The 18844-nt window shown below is 48.1% G+C and overlaps 1 protein-coding gene across 4 annotated transcripts in view; it reads right to left on the reverse strand.

Annotated features, from left to right (window-relative positions):
* Nucleotides 1-18844, reverse strand: part of slc6a9 (solute carrier family 6 member 9) — a 44281-nt gene that overhangs the window by 8858 nt on the left and 16579 nt on the right. For 3 of the 4 annotated variants that reach the window (XM_076973571.1, XM_076973570.1, XM_076973569.1), the window contains exons 3-12: nt 5530-5686; nt 4680-4811; nt 3688-3985; nt 2421-2553; nt 1999-2133; nt 1785-1888; nt 1012-1249; nt 767-901; nt 566-665; nt 223-323 (exon numbers count right to left, since the gene is read on the reverse strand). In XM_076973571.1, coding sequence (XP_076829686.1) covers nt 223-323; nt 566-665; nt 767-901; nt 1012-1249; nt 1785-1888; nt 1999-2133; nt 2421-2553; nt 3688-3985; nt 4680-4811; nt 5530-5686 — 1533 coding nt within the window. Of the gene's footprint in view, nt 1-222; nt 324-565; nt 666-766; nt 902-1011; nt 1250-1784; nt 1889-1998; nt 2134-2420; nt 2554-3687; nt 3986-4679; nt 4812-5529; nt 5687-15473; nt 15797-18844 lie in introns of those variants that run through there. The other variant, XM_076973568.1, reaches the window with a different exon arrangement.

Below are 18844 nucleotides of genomic sequence, written 5' to 3' on the forward strand. Positions count from 1 at the left end.
TCTGTCTGCACCACGGGGTCTGTCTGCACCCATGCGGTCTGTCTGCACCCATGCGGTCTGTCTGCACCCATGCGGTCTGTCTGCACCCATGCGGTCTGTCTGCACCCATGCGGTCTGTCTGCACCCATGCGGTCTGTCTGCACCCACAGCCTCTTCTCCCAGGTGATGTGAGGGCAAAGGTGCAGGAGCTTGGAAAGCTGGTTTGGGGTGCAGGCCTCTCACCGAGATGATGACGGGGGAGATGAACCTCCAACAGATCCTAAAGAAGGCAGGAGGAGGGAATCCCAGCATCATCTCCACGTCCTTGAAGTAGTTCCTGTGACCTGCGGAGGAACACAGCTTCAGTGTGATTCTACCCCCTCACCCACGCATGCTCTCCCCAGGATCTACAGCTGTGGAGTGCGGTGGAGGACTTACCATAGATATACATGACTTACCATAGATATAGACTTACCATAGATATACATGACTTACTATAGACATAGACTTACCATAGATATACATGACTTACCATAGATATAGACTTACCATAGATATACATGACTTACTATAGACATAGACTTACCATAGACATACATGATGCAAATGCACATGATGCAGGAGATGATGACCAGAGAGAAGCTGGCGGCATAGTTGTCCATCAGCAACAACCAGTATATTCCTGCCTGCAACCACAAGGGGGCGCACCTACTATGAGTCCCTGCTACAGTGTGCTACAGATTGAGAAGTGTGTCACAGTGTGTGTGTGTGTTCACAAGCCACGCACCTGTGTGGTCAGGGGCACTCCTAAGAGGAAGCCAACTACGGCGACTCCAAGAGTGATGAAGGTTTTTCTTCTAATGATCCAGTCTGTCCCGATCTCGTCCACTATGGCGGTGACCAGGGTCTCCAGCAGACAGAACTGCCCATGGAGAACATGCAGGCGTTTAAGAGAACTACACCTCAGAAGGTCCTGGGGGGGGTGGTCACATTCTGTGTGGGTGTGGTTACATCTGAGGTGGGCGTGGTTACCTGCGTGCCCAATCCCAGCAGGATGAGCATGAAGAAGAAGAGTAAGGACCAGAGTGGGGAGACGGGCAGCAGCGTCAGGGCCTCTGGGTAGGCCACGAAGGCCAGACCGGGCCCCTGGTCCGCCACCTCAGACACATCCACCCCCAGGTGGTGCGCCATGAAGCCCAGGATGGAGAAGATGACGAAGCCGGCGTATACACTGGTGGCGCAGTTAGTCACACTGATAATGATGCTGTCCCTGTCACGGAGGGAATCAGAAGCACCATGTCAGAAGAAAATTGGCGTGAAAGTTCTGTTTCTAAATCCCCTTTCCTACATAATTATACAATAAACTGTAGTTAGCATAAGCTGTCACAAGAGGGCGCTGAAGAGGCTCCCGGAATAAGTGTGATGCAGTTGCTAAGGCGAGCTAAGGTGAGCTACTGTGGTCTTCTATCTCTCCTTATCTCTTACCACTGAGCACACAGGAGTCAGCACTTCTACCCAGCATGCATTTGCCCACATATCCAAAAACCCCAGCTTCCATATACCGCAATACATGCAATACCTCCCATTTAACATCCAACCCCTCAGTGCAGTTAGCTTTTCACACACATACACGCACGCACACACACACACAACTACATTTACTTTATCTCCTCTCCACCAAATCATCACCAAAAAGCAAACATGTTTGCACTAACACCGCAGCAAAAAAGTTTGAGCTAAACTAAGTTTACAAATCTAAGTTAACTAAACTGAACAATCTGAGAAGACACGAACAGGTTCAGTACCTGAAACAGTTGTTGTGGAACTTGTTGTATGATGCCATGGTGATAAGCCCCCCCCACGCACAACCCAGGGAGTAGAAGATCTGTGATGCTGCATCACCCCACACCTACACACACACACACACACACACACACACACACACACACACACATTAGCAGTCCTATCTCAACACACAGCCCTTCACAGGTGAGTCTTCGTGAGGTAGCGTGTGTTGACCTTGGCGTCCAGGATCTTCTGCCACTGTGGTGTGAGGTAGTATTTGATACCGCTGACTGCTCCTTCCAGCGTGATGCCTCTGACGAAGAGGATGGTCAGCACCACGTAAGGGAACGTTGCCGTGAAGTACACCACCTGAGAGACCCCCAGAAAACACCACCCACAACCCCATCAGCATGTGTGCACACAATAGCTTCTAGTCACCACAGCGGCGTCGATGTGGCAAAAGATTAAAGGTGCCACAGCTGCAGGGTATCAGAAGACCAAAATACAGCGTTCAAATGGGGCTCAGCCCCCAAACTACGGCCCGATTCAATAGTGCCACAGCTTAGGGCTGAAGAGATGACAGAGAAGCGGTTTGGGCACGGCTAGAGTTTTGCCCCTGGGGCAGATTCACAACAGATGCAGCAGGTCCAGCCCACCTTGCCTGAGGACTTCACCCCACGGATGAGGCAGAGGAATACCACCACCCAGGAGATGGCCAGGCACCCCAGGATGGGCAGTCTCACCTCCCCGAAGTTCCCTATGCCATCTGAGACATTCAGCACGTAGTTCCTAAGGGCACAGGACACTGAAGTGAATGACTGAATCCACATTTAAAGACGTTTGAAAAGAACTGGTGTTTTTATTACTACACAGAGCTATCATAGGGAGGATTATTCTTGCTATTGTCGCCTTTGGCTCATTAGGGATGTGGACACATACGATTGTAAAGCTGTAAAGACTTTGACTCTGACAGAGCAAACCCTTTGGAAGAAGAATGATCATGATGCACTAAGAAAGTGCTCCCATACTGGGAGACGGGGACGCTGGGAGTGAAGGATGCTGGGAGATGGGGACAGATGGGAGTGAAGGATGCTGGGAGATGGGGACAGATGGGAGTAAAGGATGCTGGGAGATGGGGACGCTGGGAGTGAAGGATGCTGGGAGATGGGGACAGATGGGAGTGAAGGATGCTGGGAGACGGGGACACTGGGAGTGAAGGATGCTGGGAGATGGGGACAGATGGGAGTGAAGGATGCTGGGATTGGTGGGATGCTGCTCAAATGTGAGCCAGGCTAAAACAATCAAATATCTGAATATCTGGCTAATCACAACAGCCCAGGCTGAAACAATGGGCTGTTTCACCGACAGAAGGCAGCAACAGAAAAGCCTTTATAGTTCAGAGATAAGCACAGACCGAGGAGCTAGGCACAAACCGCTTAGAAAACCATTCAACACACACACACACACACACACACACACACACACACACACACACACACACGCGCACACATGCGCACACATGCGCACACAGGCACACACACACACACACACCCCTTGCTGTCAAAGCCTCCCATTCTGCAAGCACATTCAGAAGACCTACACACACACACCAAACAAAAACATCATGTCCTGCTGTCATGCCTGTCTACCAGCCTCATGCTAAAATGTCCCCGCTTGTGTCCGTCAGAATGAAGCGTCCCCCCGCACGTCTACTCGTCTCCTCACACAGACGCTGCAGGACTACAGAGCAACCTGCTCTCACACACACTCCTTCCTCACACACAGGGAGACCAGGAGCCCTGTCTCATGTGGATGATGCTAAGATCTGCAGAAGTGAAGTGAGTTGTGTGTGCGTGTGTGTGTGTGTGTGTGTGTGTGTGTGTGTGTGTGTGTGTGTGTGTGTGTGTGTGTGTGCGCGCGCACCTCCAGTACTCCTCACTGGGACTCGTCCGTTTGGTGCGGTTGACCACGTTGGCGACGGCGGACACGGCGGTGGAGACGTTGGACAGGGTGGAGAGGGTGGACAGGGTGGACAGGGTGGAGTTGGTGTGCGTGGTGCTCAGCACGCCGCTACACTCGGGCGTGTTCCAGGGGTTGTTGCAGTAGGTCCAGGGCAGGAGGTTAGTCATGGACATGAAGAAGTAATATATGGCAATGCAGATCACCACATTGTAGTAGATGCCAATGTAGGTGGAGACCACCATCATTCCATAACCCACACCTGTAAGGAGAGCAGGAGTTGAGGTCAGGACACGGAGAACCATAAACACGTGGAGAATTACGGACGCGTGTCCAGACTAGAAAGAGCAGACAGCATGTGATAATACGGCACATAACAGGATCGGGGGTCACCTTTCCTTCTCGAGTGTCATACATACTCTGGCTAAAACTGTTCCGTGAAAGGCTGTGTCTTCATTAACTGGGTCATGTGCTTTTTTATTCTCTTTCTTTATACATTTTTGTCTTTTTAGCTCTGATCAAACATGAACTGGGAGTCTTAAATGTAATATAATTAGTTTGATCACAGTTTGAACCTCATTATCAACTTAATTGTGGCTTCTGAGGACTGAGGAACTGGATGAGATCAAATCTCAAAAATGCCAGATTGTTTCATTTTCTCTTTTGTTTTGTGATTTTTGCTGTTTTTGCTGTTATTTTCCAGGGAATTCCAGGTCTACCTGGAAATGTAGAGACTTTGCTATTTGCTGTTCACAGCTGAACTGATCTGAGACTACGTGTTTGGTGTTTTTTGGGACAAACCCAGCATCTTTTGTTGTTGAAACCCAACCTCAGTTCAGCCGATGGGCTGCATTTTGCCCCCCTCAACACATGGAGTGTCCAGTGTCCCCTATTTGTGACGTGACAGTGGGGCTGCCTCTGTGCAGCTGACCTTTGAACCATAAGAAGCAGCTGACCTTTGAACATGGGGCTGACCTTCCAGACGCCGAGGCAGCCCAGCGAGGTGAACTGGCCGAACGACAGCTCGAGGAAGAAGAGCGGGATCCCGCAAAACACCAGCATGATGAAGTACGGGAACATGAAGGCGCCTGGGACACACACACACACACACCCAACCACACACACACCCAACCACACACACAGCACAGCCACATTCCAACATGAACTACTGCTGACTCCAGTGCAGCTCACAGCAGCTTTAGTGAGCACTGCTTTGGAAGGGTAACTAAAATAATATGGCATACACAGAGTTTACAGAAATATGATCACCCAAAAGGTGTCAGAGGTGTGTTTGTATTTTCAAGAATCCAATAACATTGTTCATTTCAAAGACAATACATTTGAAAATGAATTTTAGCTAAATTCATAACAAAATTCAATAACAAAGGGCCTACACTCTCCGGCTCAGACAAACTTTAGTGTTAGTGGATAATCTTCCTAAACTTTAGTGCTGGTGGATAATCCCCTTAAACGGCCATGGTGCATTGGTGCTTGTGTGGAGCAGGAAAGCCCTGTGTTATTTGGGTTTGGTCTGCTGTGAGTTCCTGCCTCTCTGATTGGCCATGTGATGGATGTGGAGGCGGAGCTGCTGTGAGTTCCTGCCTGTCTGATTGGCCTCACTGGGGCTGGGGAGGTGGACCTGTTGTTGATAAGGGTTCTTAAGGCCAACAGAACTGCTCACGAGGACCAATGGAAGCAGTTCAATAGTCCACAACAATGTTAGAAAAGAATAAAAAGCCAATCATGGCTTAGCTATACAGAAATAATGTTACTGGACACCGAGGTGAAAACGAAGTGAATAATGACCTCCTCCATTTCTGTAGCAGAGGTAGGGAAATCTCCAGACATTCCCTAGACCCACCGCGTAACCCACACTGGTCAGGACAAACTCGATCTGGTTGCCCCAGTTGCCCCGGCGGGAATTCTCATCCTTCTTGACTTGTTCTCCTGGAACTGCTCCATTCTGGATCACACACACACACACACACACACACACACAATCACACACACACAACACAACACAAGGTTGAATCCTGAATTCAAATGTTCAGAGTAACAGACACAGTGTAGATATAAACCACGTAAACCACATCAACCTCATACACCACATAAACTACATCAGCCACATCAACAAAATAAACCACATTAACCACATAAACCACATGGTGTTTACATTTCTCCTCGTTGAGTTTTCCTGTTGTTGCTATGGTCGAGTTTTCTTTTGTGGCGTTGATTTATTCCGTGTTGTTAGTTTGCATTTCACCACTTTCATTACAATGGTTTGTTTTGTTTTTTGGTTTTTTGCTCTGTTTCTTTAATTTTTGTGCGATCTGGCACTTGGGTTCACCCTCGTTTCTATTAAACACGCGTTGGGTACAGTTCACGTATCTCAACACATCACACTTTCAGTCAGACAAAAGCGCCCATGAGACCATCTGATGGTACAAGAGCAAGTGAGCAGATACTGAGCACCCCCTCTCACCCAGAACCACCCAAAACCACCCCCTCTCACCCAGAACCACCCAAAACCACCCCCTATCACCCAGAACCACCCCCTCTCACCCAGAACCACCCAAAACCACCCCCTATCACCCAGAACCACTCCCTCTCACCCAGAACCACCCAAAACCACCCCCTATCACCCAGAACCACCCAAAACCACCCCCTATCACCCAGAACCACTCCCTCTCACCCAGAACCACCCAAAACCACCCCCGATCACCCAGAACCACTCCCTCTCACCCAGAACCACCCAAAATCACCCAGAACCACCCCCTATCACCCAGAACCACTCACTATCACCCAGAACCACTCCCTCTCACCCAAAATCTCTCCCTCTCACCCAGAACCACTCCCTCTCACCCAAAATCACTCCCTCTCACCCAGAACCATTCCCTCTCACCCAGAACCACTCCCTCTCACCCAGAACTACCTAAAACCACCTTTTGGTCCTGTAAGCTTGACGTGAAGTTCACTCAAAGTGGAACTTCACCATCTGTTCCCATCAGATGGTCCATGTCCTAACTTCGACAGCGACCTCAGGGGGGATGACCTCAGGAGTGACGACCTCAGGGGGGATGACCTCAGGTGGAGATGACGCATCCTCCACTTTCACGGTCAGCTGAGCAGTTTGCAGTCTTTAGCTAGCGTTAAGCAGGACGGTGAATACTGAATTGGCTGCACTGGTCAGATTACAGCATGGGGCTTCTCCATTAAAAATGTGCTTGGTAGCACAGGACAAGTATGTGGGCAACATCTGTGTTCTGAAGAACATCTGTGTCCCCTGAGGTGGTTCTGAGAGAGACAGAGCAGTAAAAAGGACCAATTACACATGACTTTCCACACACACACACACACACACCTAAATGACCTTCCATGTGGGGTACAGACACACACACACACACACCCACACACACATGCACACACATCACCATCTGAGTTCCTTGGGCCCCAGCTCCCAGTGGAATGGCACAGAGGATGGATCTAATGTGGCATCAGTGAGGTGAGAGAAAAGCACACACACACACACTCACACGCACGCGCACACATGTGCGCACGCACGCACGCAAGCACACACACACACACACACACACACACACACACACACACACACACACACACACACACACACACACACACACACTTCATATTTAGTCTTTGGCATTTGCCTTTGATCAGAGCCATAAATGCATCAATTTGCGTGCCTTAGTGCTGCAATCGTTTGTTTGCAGTTCAGTTGTGTCTGTTTGTATTCAGGTGTATGTTAGAGAAACAGGTGTATGTTAGAGAAACAGGTGTATGTTAGAGAAACTTCCTTCCTGAGGAAAGGAGGTAAGAACCTCCTGCAACTTCAGCTCTGCTCTCCGAGTTCCCATGCTGATCTCTGTCTTCAAATATGGGCCAGATTGCCTTTCACACCTCAGGTATATCGCAGTCATCATGCAGGCCTAAAAGAGTCTTTGTCCAGCGTCAAACACACAGTCTCTACACAGCATGACCTCGTCATTAGTCGTTCAATCATTACTGTAGCTGATTAGTAATCAGAAGGTTGCTGGTTCAAACTGCCATTGTTGGCTTTACCTTCAGGTGCTTGTAAGTCCCAAAGTTCATAACTGTAAGTCACTTTGGATGGAAGTGTCAGCTCAATGACTTAAATGTCAAATATAAAAATGTTCTGCTGGAATATTCCATTCTTCAAGGACCACAATAACTAACAGACATGCCTGTCTCAACTTAGACTAACCTCTTTTAAAATGATTTTTAACATTTATGTTTCAACTGTAACATCAGTTTTAAAGCCCTCAGCTATTTCAGCTAAAGTTCACTTCATGCCATTACCCCGGTCTACGTCTCAGGACCGCCCTCACCCTAGTCTACGTCTCAGGACCGCCCTTAGCCTGGTCTACGTCTCAGGACCGCCCTTAGCCTGGTTTACCTCTCAGAACCACCCTCACCCTGGTCTATGTCTCAGAACCACCCTCACCCCGGTCTATGTCTCAGAACCACCCTCACCCCAGTCTACGTCTCAGAACCACCCTCACCCCAGTCTACGTCTCAGAACCACCCTCACCCCGGTCTATGTCTCAGACCACCCTTAGCCTGGTCTACGTCTCAGGACCACCCTTAGCCTGGTTTACCTCTCAGGACCACCCTAAGCCTGGTCTTCACCAGGACAAGGAAGACCTGTGAGGAAGACAATCTGCCCTTTTACATAAAACGCACAAACACACACACACGCACTCACACACACACGCACGCGCACACACACGCACGCACACACACGCACGCATGCACACATACACACACACACGCACACACGCACGAGCGCACACACAAACTGAATTACTGGCACCTTGCATCAGTGCAGCGATGGCAGAGGGCAGACACGTGTATCATTCAGATTTAGCCCGAGAGTCTGCATCTTTCTGGGAGATGAAACCTAATCTGGTCACAGGGAGAAAGATGAAAACTTCCCAGATAAGGAAAAGAGGAAGAATGAATGTAGGGCATCATGTTTATACAAGTCAGGAGCAGCTCAGGTTTCAAGAGCACAGGAACACCTAAATACCAAAACACCTAAACACCATACTACCAAAACACCTAAACACCATACTACCAAAACACCTAAACACCATACTACCAAAACACCTAAACACCATACTACCAAAATACCTAAACACCAAAATACCAAACACCTAAACACCATACTACCAAAACTCCTAAACACCATACTACTAAAATACCTAAACACCAAAATACCAAAACACCTAAACACCATACTACCAAACACCTAAACACCATACTACCAAAACACCTAATCACCATACTACCAAAATACCTAAACACCATACTACCAAAATACCTAAACACCAAAATACCAAACACCTAAACATACTCAGACATCACACATACAGGACTGCTCACACGAAAGCCCAATCACACAGACAGGACCGCGCACATGACCACTCGATCACACAGACAGGACCACACACACGACCACCCGAAGAGGAGACACACACACTACAAGGCAACAACAGTGTCTGTTGCTTCACACCTTCATGGAGTCACAGTGAAACAGGACACCTCAAGAAGACAGAAAGACACACGGAGAGTTCCTCAGGCTCCGTTTTTGGAAACAGCTGAAGACATCTGTGCAAACACCGGTGGTTATGTAAGGTCCACTATCCACTGGAGGGCTGACCTCTCCATCCATCTGACCCTATCCGACCCCAGAGGTCATGTTTCAAACATTGTGTCTCCCATTGGCCTGTCTGCAGGGAGGAATTCCTCTACCACAGGAGAGGACACGGACGTCTGGTCAAACTCAGAGCAGCTGCAGGGAGTCGGACTACAGCACTGGTGTCACTCAACAACTTGGTATTAGAGCTTCAAAGCAAATAAAAGCATCTTAATAATAAGATTTATGGATAGTCATCACAGAAAAAATGCCACTAGATATCTTTTCCAATTTCAATTCAAAATGAAAACAGTAAAAACTACAAAATGTAATTCTGTTTTCTTTGAGTTATTGGAACAGACATAAAGCACGTGTGCTTTAGGCAACCCTTCACGTTATGAGGTTCACAGAGAAGCTACTAACCAATCAGGACACCATATACCACACCTGAGTAAACACAGAGAACAGGCCAGATAGACGTCTGACGTGATCCAGACGTCTGACGTGGAAATGTAAGTGTATGACAGGTAAACGTCATCAGCTGAGCAGCTTTGTTCAGACAGACGTCTGCTTCCCAGCATCTCACGTTCCGCTGAATGGGGTCAAAGCAAACGAGGGCAGCTGCACTTTCCCCTGACCCGTGGGCATTGGGTAATCTCTGAGGTGGAGGTAATCTCTGTGAGGGGGAGGTAATCCCTGTGAGGTGGAGGTAATCTCTGTGAGGTGGAGGTAATCTCTGTGAGGTGAAGTAATCCCTGTGAAGTGGAGGTAATCCCTGTGAAGTGGAGGTAATCCCTGTGAGTTGGAGGTAATCCCTGTGAGTTGGAGGTAATCCCTGTGAGTTGGAGGTAATCTCTGTGAGGTAGAGGTAATTTTTTTCTAAAATTTGTATTACATTTTGGAAACTAAAAATGGTGCACTATATATAAGTGTCACACAGCTGTCACTGAGGTTAAGAAACACCTGCCCGTCATTTGAAGCTACTGTGCTGTAGGGGTTGTTTGGGAAAGATGACAGTGAGTTAACTGATGAAAGATGACGGAACTGCCTTTTTAGAAGGATTTAGTATGGTTTAGAATGATTAGAATGGTTTAGAATAGTTTAGAATGATTTGAATGGTTAGAATGGTTTAGAATAGTTTAGAACGATTCGAATGGTTTAGAATGATTAGAATGATTAGAATGGCTTAGAATGATTAGAATGGTTTAGAATAGTTTGGAATTATTAGAATGGTTAGTATGATTAGAATAGTTTTAAATGGCTAGAATGGTTTTAATGATTAGCATGTTTTAGGACTGCCAAAATACATTCTGCACAGTATCACAGTATCATCACCACAGCCTTTTAGGACCTACACAAACCACAGTGTGAGGGTGTGTATATGTGTGTGTGTGTGAGTGAGAGAGAACTACATAGTATTGAAAGATCTTGCTCAAACAAGCTTGACTAGCTGCTTCTGCACCAACCAGGGTTACGGTCCTGGTTACTAGTAACCTCAGGCTTTCTCACCCATCACCTAGATTCAGTTCCTTAACTGATTACACACCCATTATGAATGTAACGAACCGTGCAGAGAAGCACTAGTCCACGTTTCAGCCCTGAGGAACTGTAGCTGTGCACATGAGAGAAATGCTCACCATCTGCTTCCTTATACGCAGCTCCATTAGCAAAAGGGAAAACTGATCTGAGGTCAGCGTTCTCTCAGTGAGATGTAGAAATACAGGACTTCTGACCTTCACCATCTTCTTACCAAATGGAAAACGCTACCACAGCAGGCAATGCAAGACACACTCAGTAAAAGCTTTTCTCCACCAGCCATTAGACTACTGAACTCACTTAAGACAGAAAACTCACCCAAGACAACTGAATGTTAAAATATATGTGTACATGCTAGTGTATGTGTGCGTTCATGAGCTTGCAGTATGTATAGATATAATATCCATGTTTACAGATGTTCTTGCATGCTACTTCTTTGTACTTTATACTTTATTTACTATATTTTGATATATTGCACCTTTTTATGGGACCTTGAAAAGTCACCTTAATAACTTATTTTAATTATCTCTCTGACTATAAATGCAAACACTCAGTGTCTGGCTATACATGTGTCTATATTCTCTCTTAAACGACTGCACAATGGAGTTTGGAGAAACGTATTTTGATCCTCTGTGTAATCAAAACATTGCATGGTCCGATTGACAGTTAAGTTCACTCTGACTTTGACTTAACACCAATGAGCACGAGTCCAGATTTGGAGATTTTCTTTCATCTGTGCTTCTTCCAATCAGCTCTGGGTGAGGAGCTGTGGGAGATGAAGCTACAGATAACTGGACCACTGCAAGCTGCTCACCTCTGTCTACACACACACACACACAGTAAGTTGAAACTGCTGTTTTTAGCTGCATGACTTGTGTCCTTGTACTCAATTCTGAGTCATACTCAGAGGGAGTACACGTTTAATTGTTGCATAACTTGAAGTGTTCTGACGTGATGATTTCAGCAACACTGCAATTAAAGCTTCATGTGGACACCCAGCATGTTGAATTGCTACTGGACTTCATATGTGGTTTGCATATCCTGTTTAGATCCGCTTTTAGTTAAGAAACTCTATCTTAATAGTTTTATCTTATTTACTTTACTTTTTATTATCTTACTTACTTCACTTTTTACTTTTTATGTTATTTTAATATTTTTATTTTTAATTTCTTTTAACATTTTCTTCTGTCTTTTTGTCTTTGTCTTATCTCCTTTTAATGTTTCTTTTATTTATAATGTAAAGCTCTTTGAGTTACATGTATGTATGAAAGGTGCTATACAAATAAAGATTATTATTATTATTATTATTATTATATTTGCACAAGAATTTGACCAATCAGATTTTTTGCTGCTGCAGGAGCCTCTGACCTGTCCCCCTAACCCTAACCTGGACCTTGACCTGGCTCCTGACACATCCTCAATCCCGTCTCCTTCTCTCAGTGGGACTCGAGTCTCAGATGGCAGATGTCTAGGTGACTGTATAGCTGTACTGTGTCTGTACAATCCAAATTTGAGGAGGCTGCAACAAAACCACAGCCAGGTTTAAAGCGTCGCCATCACCATCACCTCACTCATCACCTCACCCATCACCTCACCCATCACCTCCCCATCACCTCACCCATCACCTCACCCATCACCTCACCCATCACCTCACTCATCACCTCAGCCATGAGTAGAGTTGCGCGATCCCATGGTATTTAAAAAGAGTGATGTTATTGTATAAGGATGACAATATATTAACTACAGTGGCCTTTTACCAGTGGGCTACAGAAAGAAGTTTGCCAACGGTGAATCTGACGGAAAGGGGAGGTACAACACACAGGAAGTGTGTAAAAGGGAAGTGCTTGTTGCTGAGCTGTGTCAATCAAACTAGTGGAGTTTGCGGCAGGTAGTTAAGCAAAAACAATGTTTTGTGAAACTTATTTTAGCTAGTTGGCATGCTTTTGTTCTTCTTGTGGAAAGTCGGTGGAGCTAGCTAGCTTTGGAGGTTAATGAAAGTAATGCTGATAAAAGTAAGTATACTGTAAATGCTAGCTAACTAGCTAGCTAGCATTTACAGATAACAGACATGTTAATGAAACGTTCAAATGTTAATGGAAGTAAGTAGACTATAAGCGCTAGCTAACTAGCTAGCGTTTATAATCCATTCTCATTGCCATTTCTGAGTGTTGTAAACGCTGAGACCCTCCTTGTCTTCTCTTTTAACACTAGCATGACTGATATTTCTCGAGGACGTGCTGCCTGTCATTATTCCACAAATCCATGGCGCTGACATGCTGGTATTTAAATAGGCTCCATTTCAGATCTTCATCAGATGCAGCATTTAAATGCTAAAAAAAAAAGTCAAGTTAGTGTAACACCAGGGATCTGGGACATAATGGAGGTGAAGACACGTGTAGAGAGGTGAGGTTTAATAGAAATACATTCGGCAGACCAGGTTTGGGTAATATTTCCAACATACAGACAAGGACTGAATTTATGGGAATGGCGTGGCATAATGAACAGAAACAAGGAACAGGGACATGGCAAAAAACAAACAAACAAACAAAAAAACAAACCAAGTGCAACATGAAATTAAAATGAAGAACTAGAATAATAAAATAAAGACACCCAACTACGATAAAGACACAAAACTGAAGAGCACTAGAATAGAACAAACATAATACAACAAACCAGGTAAAAGTAGAGGAAACACACAGGACATACGTGAACAAGAACGCAAACCAGGTATCATCAACACTATCATGACCAACACTATCATCAGCATGACTGTTTCAGCTCATCAACACTTTACTAATTGTCCATCAATGAAAAGCCTTTGTCAGAACACACACACACACACACACACACACACACACACACACACACAATAAGCTGAAACTGCTGTTTTTAGCTGTCTGGTTAGTTGATAGGTCTGCACAATGGGCCTGCTGAATCGGTGTGCACAGCAGCAGCTAACGAACATCTAACTACTGAACTACGTGGCTAAGGTTCCTCCTCCTCCTCCTCCTCTTCCTCCTCCTCCTGCCTCCTCCTGCCTCCACTGTAACACCTGCAGAATTCCCTCAATGTAACAATAATACAGAGGATACAACCTCATGCATTTCCATCCTAAATACATCATCATGAGCCATTACGATTTGTTTCAACTAAACAGTCACCTTTGTTAGGTATGTGGTCATTGTGATGTCCCAGTTGTCCCAGTAAGGACCATCCTGCCTTGTGTGCTAGCTTGGACTACACAGACAAGCTCATAGTTGAAAATGAAGGCAAAGTCCAAAGTCCAAAAGTTCAGTGAATGTTTGGATAAACAGCTGAGAGCTTCACGTGAGATGTGGATGAACTGTGGAGGAACGGCAGCTCTGCTGGGTGTGTGAGGCTGTGGAGGTCAGCGCGGGTTCCCCACACCTGCCTTCAGGCCCACAGAAAGGGTGGCGCACACATACCATGATCTACAGCTGGACTCACTGTAGTTACTGGATCCTGTGGTCTACACACGCAGAAGGCAGTTTTGATGTTAATCAGAAGCGAAAGTGAAACTTCTCCTCGCCTCATGAATGCCAACATAGGCGTTCCTCCCCAACAGCTGTCACGCCCCCAGACCGGGGCAGTACCTGCACGTGTGCCACGCCCCCAGCCCAGGGCAGTACCCGTGCGTCTGCCACGCCCCCAGTCCAGGGCAGTACCTGCACGTGTGGCAAGCCCCCAGCCCGGGGCAGTACCCGCATGTCTGCCACACCCCCAGCCCAGGTATGTACCCGCATGTCTGCCACGCCCCCAGCCCGGGGCAGTACCTGCAGGAGTGCCACGCCCCCAGCCTGGGGCAGTACCCGTGCGTCTGCCAAGCCCCAAGTGTCTTATCGGATACCTCGGCCACTCGCTTCCGACAAACCTGCCTGGGGATTGTTTCAAGTGATAAGTGCCCCGGTGGGCACAAAGGGGGCAGGGGAAGGGTATAAATATGACCCCCCCACCCCACCCCCCGCCAAACACACACACAATAAAACCATGCGTCTCCAGGACTCACTTCCTTAGAGACGGTATCACACAGCCCCTCTCTGCCTGAGCCAGCACAACTTCCCACTGCAATTAGTTAGAGAAACTTTTCAGCCAGCGCACACGTGGGCTGCTTCTTAAAGAGCTGAAGGCCCTGCCTCACGCGCTCCCCTGACTATAGAGTCGTCACAGGCCCTGAATGATGGCTGAGGAGCGCCCCGCACACAATGCTTGGCCTTGATTAATTCAATTCTTTCAGGCCCCTGCACCGTCGCCCGGGCAGCCCCGCACAATCACGGCTTTGATGCTCGGGTTAACACGCTCTCGCACCCTTACTCTGAGATCACAGACTTACAAATAAATAAATAAAATTATTAGATCAAGAAATTCACCCTCCCAAATTCTTTCTTGGTTGCACAAATTTTGTCTGTCTAAGTAAAAAAAAAAAAGTAAATAAAAACTTTTTTTATGTTACTCTGGCTCTAACAAAGAAATAGAACTGCCTCAAAATAAACCCGCACCCCAAACATGCCCCACTGACCTGATCTGTGCATGGAGCCACAGTGCAGTTGGACCTGGACATGGTTCGAGAACACCTGCAGATTCTCCAACTTCCACTCTCGACTTCTTCATTCACACATTACTCCCTACACTTCCACAGAGAACGCAACGGAGAGGGAGAGGGAGGGAGAGAGGGAGGGAGAGAGAGAGAGAGAGAGAGAGAGAGAGAGAGAGAGAGACGGCCACTCTCCTTTTGGCCAGACTTGATTAATGCCTGAATTATTTTCACCTCATTTCATCTGATGCAGTTCTGTTTCCTCTCCGCCTCTCTCTGTCTTCCCCCCAGACTCCCTCCTTCATCCATCGCCTTGCCTCCGTTCCTCCTTTTCAAGCCCTTTTCTGCTCTACTTTTGGTTGGAGAAAGTGCCCCCACCTCTATCTGCTCTTCGGTGGGGGGGGGGGGGGGGGGGCAGATCCTCAGTCTTTTCCTCTACCTCCGTCATGAATGGAGTCATTGTCATTCCAGCACCTCAGTTGCATACTGAATATCGTGGAGCTGCTAGCTTAGCTGCCCAGGGACCGGCGCCAAGCCCCCGCCCGACCGGCCTGAAGTATGAAAGCAGAGAAGTGGGTTTCCCGGGAGAGAACAGAGGTGTGTGTCCCGGGAGAGAACAGAGGTGTGTGTCCCGGGAGAGAACAGAGGTGTGTGTCCCGGGACAGAGGAGAGGTGTGTTTCCTGGGACAGAGGAGAGGTGTGTTAGCCTCTCTGTCTCTGTGCTACACCAGCAGTTGCAGCCAGACCACCAACGCTCCCCATTCACACACACTTGACTCTCGAACCCTCCTCCCTGCCAAGCTCCCGGCAGAGGAGCGGCGGGAGCGTAGGGGCCGGACCGCGGCCCACGCCACGACAGCCTCCGCCGCGTCACCCCTCCCCCGGTGCCTCCATCTTCGCTTTCTTAGGGGGGGGGTCAAAAGATTTAAAGATTTACCACTCTTTGTCGTCTCAAGTCGTGGCCAGTCAAACGTTCCATTGCACGGAAGGTGCCGTTTGCCGGAAAGCGAACGGCCGCGTCACAATGCCTGGGAAAACGATACGGAAGAAACACGGAGCTCTCTGCACAAAAGCGAGCTTTCAAAAGCGCTTTGGCTGCGTCCCGACCGAGTATCCTGTTAGTGGTGTCAGAAGTTGACAGGCATCTGGCCCTCAGCCTAACGAGTGTTTAATGAGGGCAAACAGCAGCAGGAAGTGTGTTGAGTGAACAGACCTCACTAGTGAACATGATGAGGTGCAGGTTTCCTCACCACCCACTCCACATCTGAACCCAACACACGCTACACACGGCACAGGTGTAAAACTCTTGTGAAATAGGGAACATTTGGAATGTTAAAAGTGTAGTTACAGAGATATACGAAATTATGATGATTATAATAAAAATATCTATGTAACAGCAAAGGTGCGAGACAGCAAACTGCCATTTTAAAATGTGAAAAATCAACACTGGAGTACAAATGTCAGTAAAATGGTGACAGCTCAGTGAACCCTGCAGTAAAAAGACAGCAGTTTGTGTCAGTAGACAGACAAGTGCAAAACTCAACGGAGCTCATCCCAACACGAAACGAAACTGCTGCCAAAACACAACCGATCCCACAGCGCACACACACACACACACACACACACACACACACACACACACACACACACATTAGCAGTCCTATCTCAACACACAGCCCTTCACAGGTGAGTCTTCGTGAGGTAGCGTGTGTGGACCTTGGCGTCCAGGATCTTCTGCCACTGTGGTGTGAGGTAGTATTTGATACCGCTGACTGCTCCTTCCAGCGTGATGCCTCTGATCAACAAACACCTCACCCCTACAAAACAAACACCTCACCCCTACACAGCAAACACCTCAACCCTACGCAACAAACACCTCAACCCTACGCAACAAACACCTCACCCCTAAACAACAAACACCTCACCCCTAAACAACAAACTCCTCAACCCTGCACAACACACCTCAGAGCATTGGCTTCTTATTGTGTCTGATAATTAATTGGACACTAGCACTAAAGGCTGGTTCTGAACAGGCCCGGGCACATAGGTGGTTTGGATTTACCAGACTCACCACATGGGTGAAGGTTCTCTGGTCATTTTGAGGCAACGTGAGACTATAAGATCTTCCTCCTCTGTGCACTTTGTCTGAGCCTCAGTGCATGTAAGATGGAGGGTCGTCCACTCCAGACGCCCTCCAGAGTCGCTCCACACCCGCACCAGACGCACACCAGACGCGCTCCACACGCACACCAGACGCGCTCCACACCCGCACCAGACGCGCTCCACACCCGCACCAGACGCGCTCCACACCCGCACCAGACGCGCTCCACACCCGCACCAGACGCGCTCCACACCGCGCACCAGACGCACTCCACAACCGCACCAGACGCACTCGACACCGCGCACCAGACGCGCTCCACACCGCGCACCAGACGCGCTCCACACCGCGCACCAGACGCGCTCCACACCGCGCACCAGACGCGCTCCACACCGCGCTCCACACCGCGCTCCACACCGCGCTCCACACCCGCACCAGACGCGCTCCACACCCGCTCCAGACGCGCTCCACACCCGCACCAGACGCGCTCCACACCCGCTCCAGACGCGCTCCACACCCGCACCAGACGCGCTCCACACCCGCACCAGACGCGCTCCACACCCGCACCAGACGCGCTCCACACCCGCACCAGACGCGCTCCACACCCGCACCAGACGCGCTCCACACCCGCACCAGACGCGCTCCACACCCGCACCAGACGAGCTCCAAACGAGCTCCAGACGAGCTCCAGACGAGCTCCAGACGAACTCCAGACGAACTCCAGACGAGCTCCAGACACTGCCAAGTCCCATTAGGCAGGCGGCTGCACAATACCACTCTGCTAATGAGGATATGAATGCTGTTTTGACAACTCCATATCAATAGAAGAATGGAGACATAATGATAATGGGATGGGGGGGAGGGGGGTGTTTTTAGTAGAAGAAACTGCCCTGGGCACGAATCACACAATTAGCTGTGCTAGCTGAACGGTTCTATCATGCATTTAGCACTCATTAGGAAATGCAGCTGTCAATTTCTGTGATCTTAAAACAACCTTTTACCCATCAACCCAAATCAGTTGTAAACGTTTAACTGATCTGGTTATACATCTACACAGCACCTAGGCTAAGGTGTTAATTTTCTTGAAGAACCCCCAAATACATCATGTACATTTAAAACATAGCATTGGGCAAATATGACCCATGGGTGAAATACGGCTAAAGGCAGAAGGCTGTGGGGGATGAACCACTAACCCTAACACTAACCCAATGGGGTTGTGACCTATTCGGTGAACTCATATGACAAAGCCCTTTTGAAC

This window comes from Brachyhypopomus gauderio, chromosome 14 (genome assembly GCF_052324685.1).
Source record: "Brachyhypopomus gauderio isolate BG-103 chromosome 14, BGAUD_0.2, whole genome shotgun sequence".
Lineage (NCBI taxonomy): Eukaryota > Metazoa > Chordata > Actinopteri > Gymnotiformes > Hypopomidae > Brachyhypopomus > Brachyhypopomus gauderio.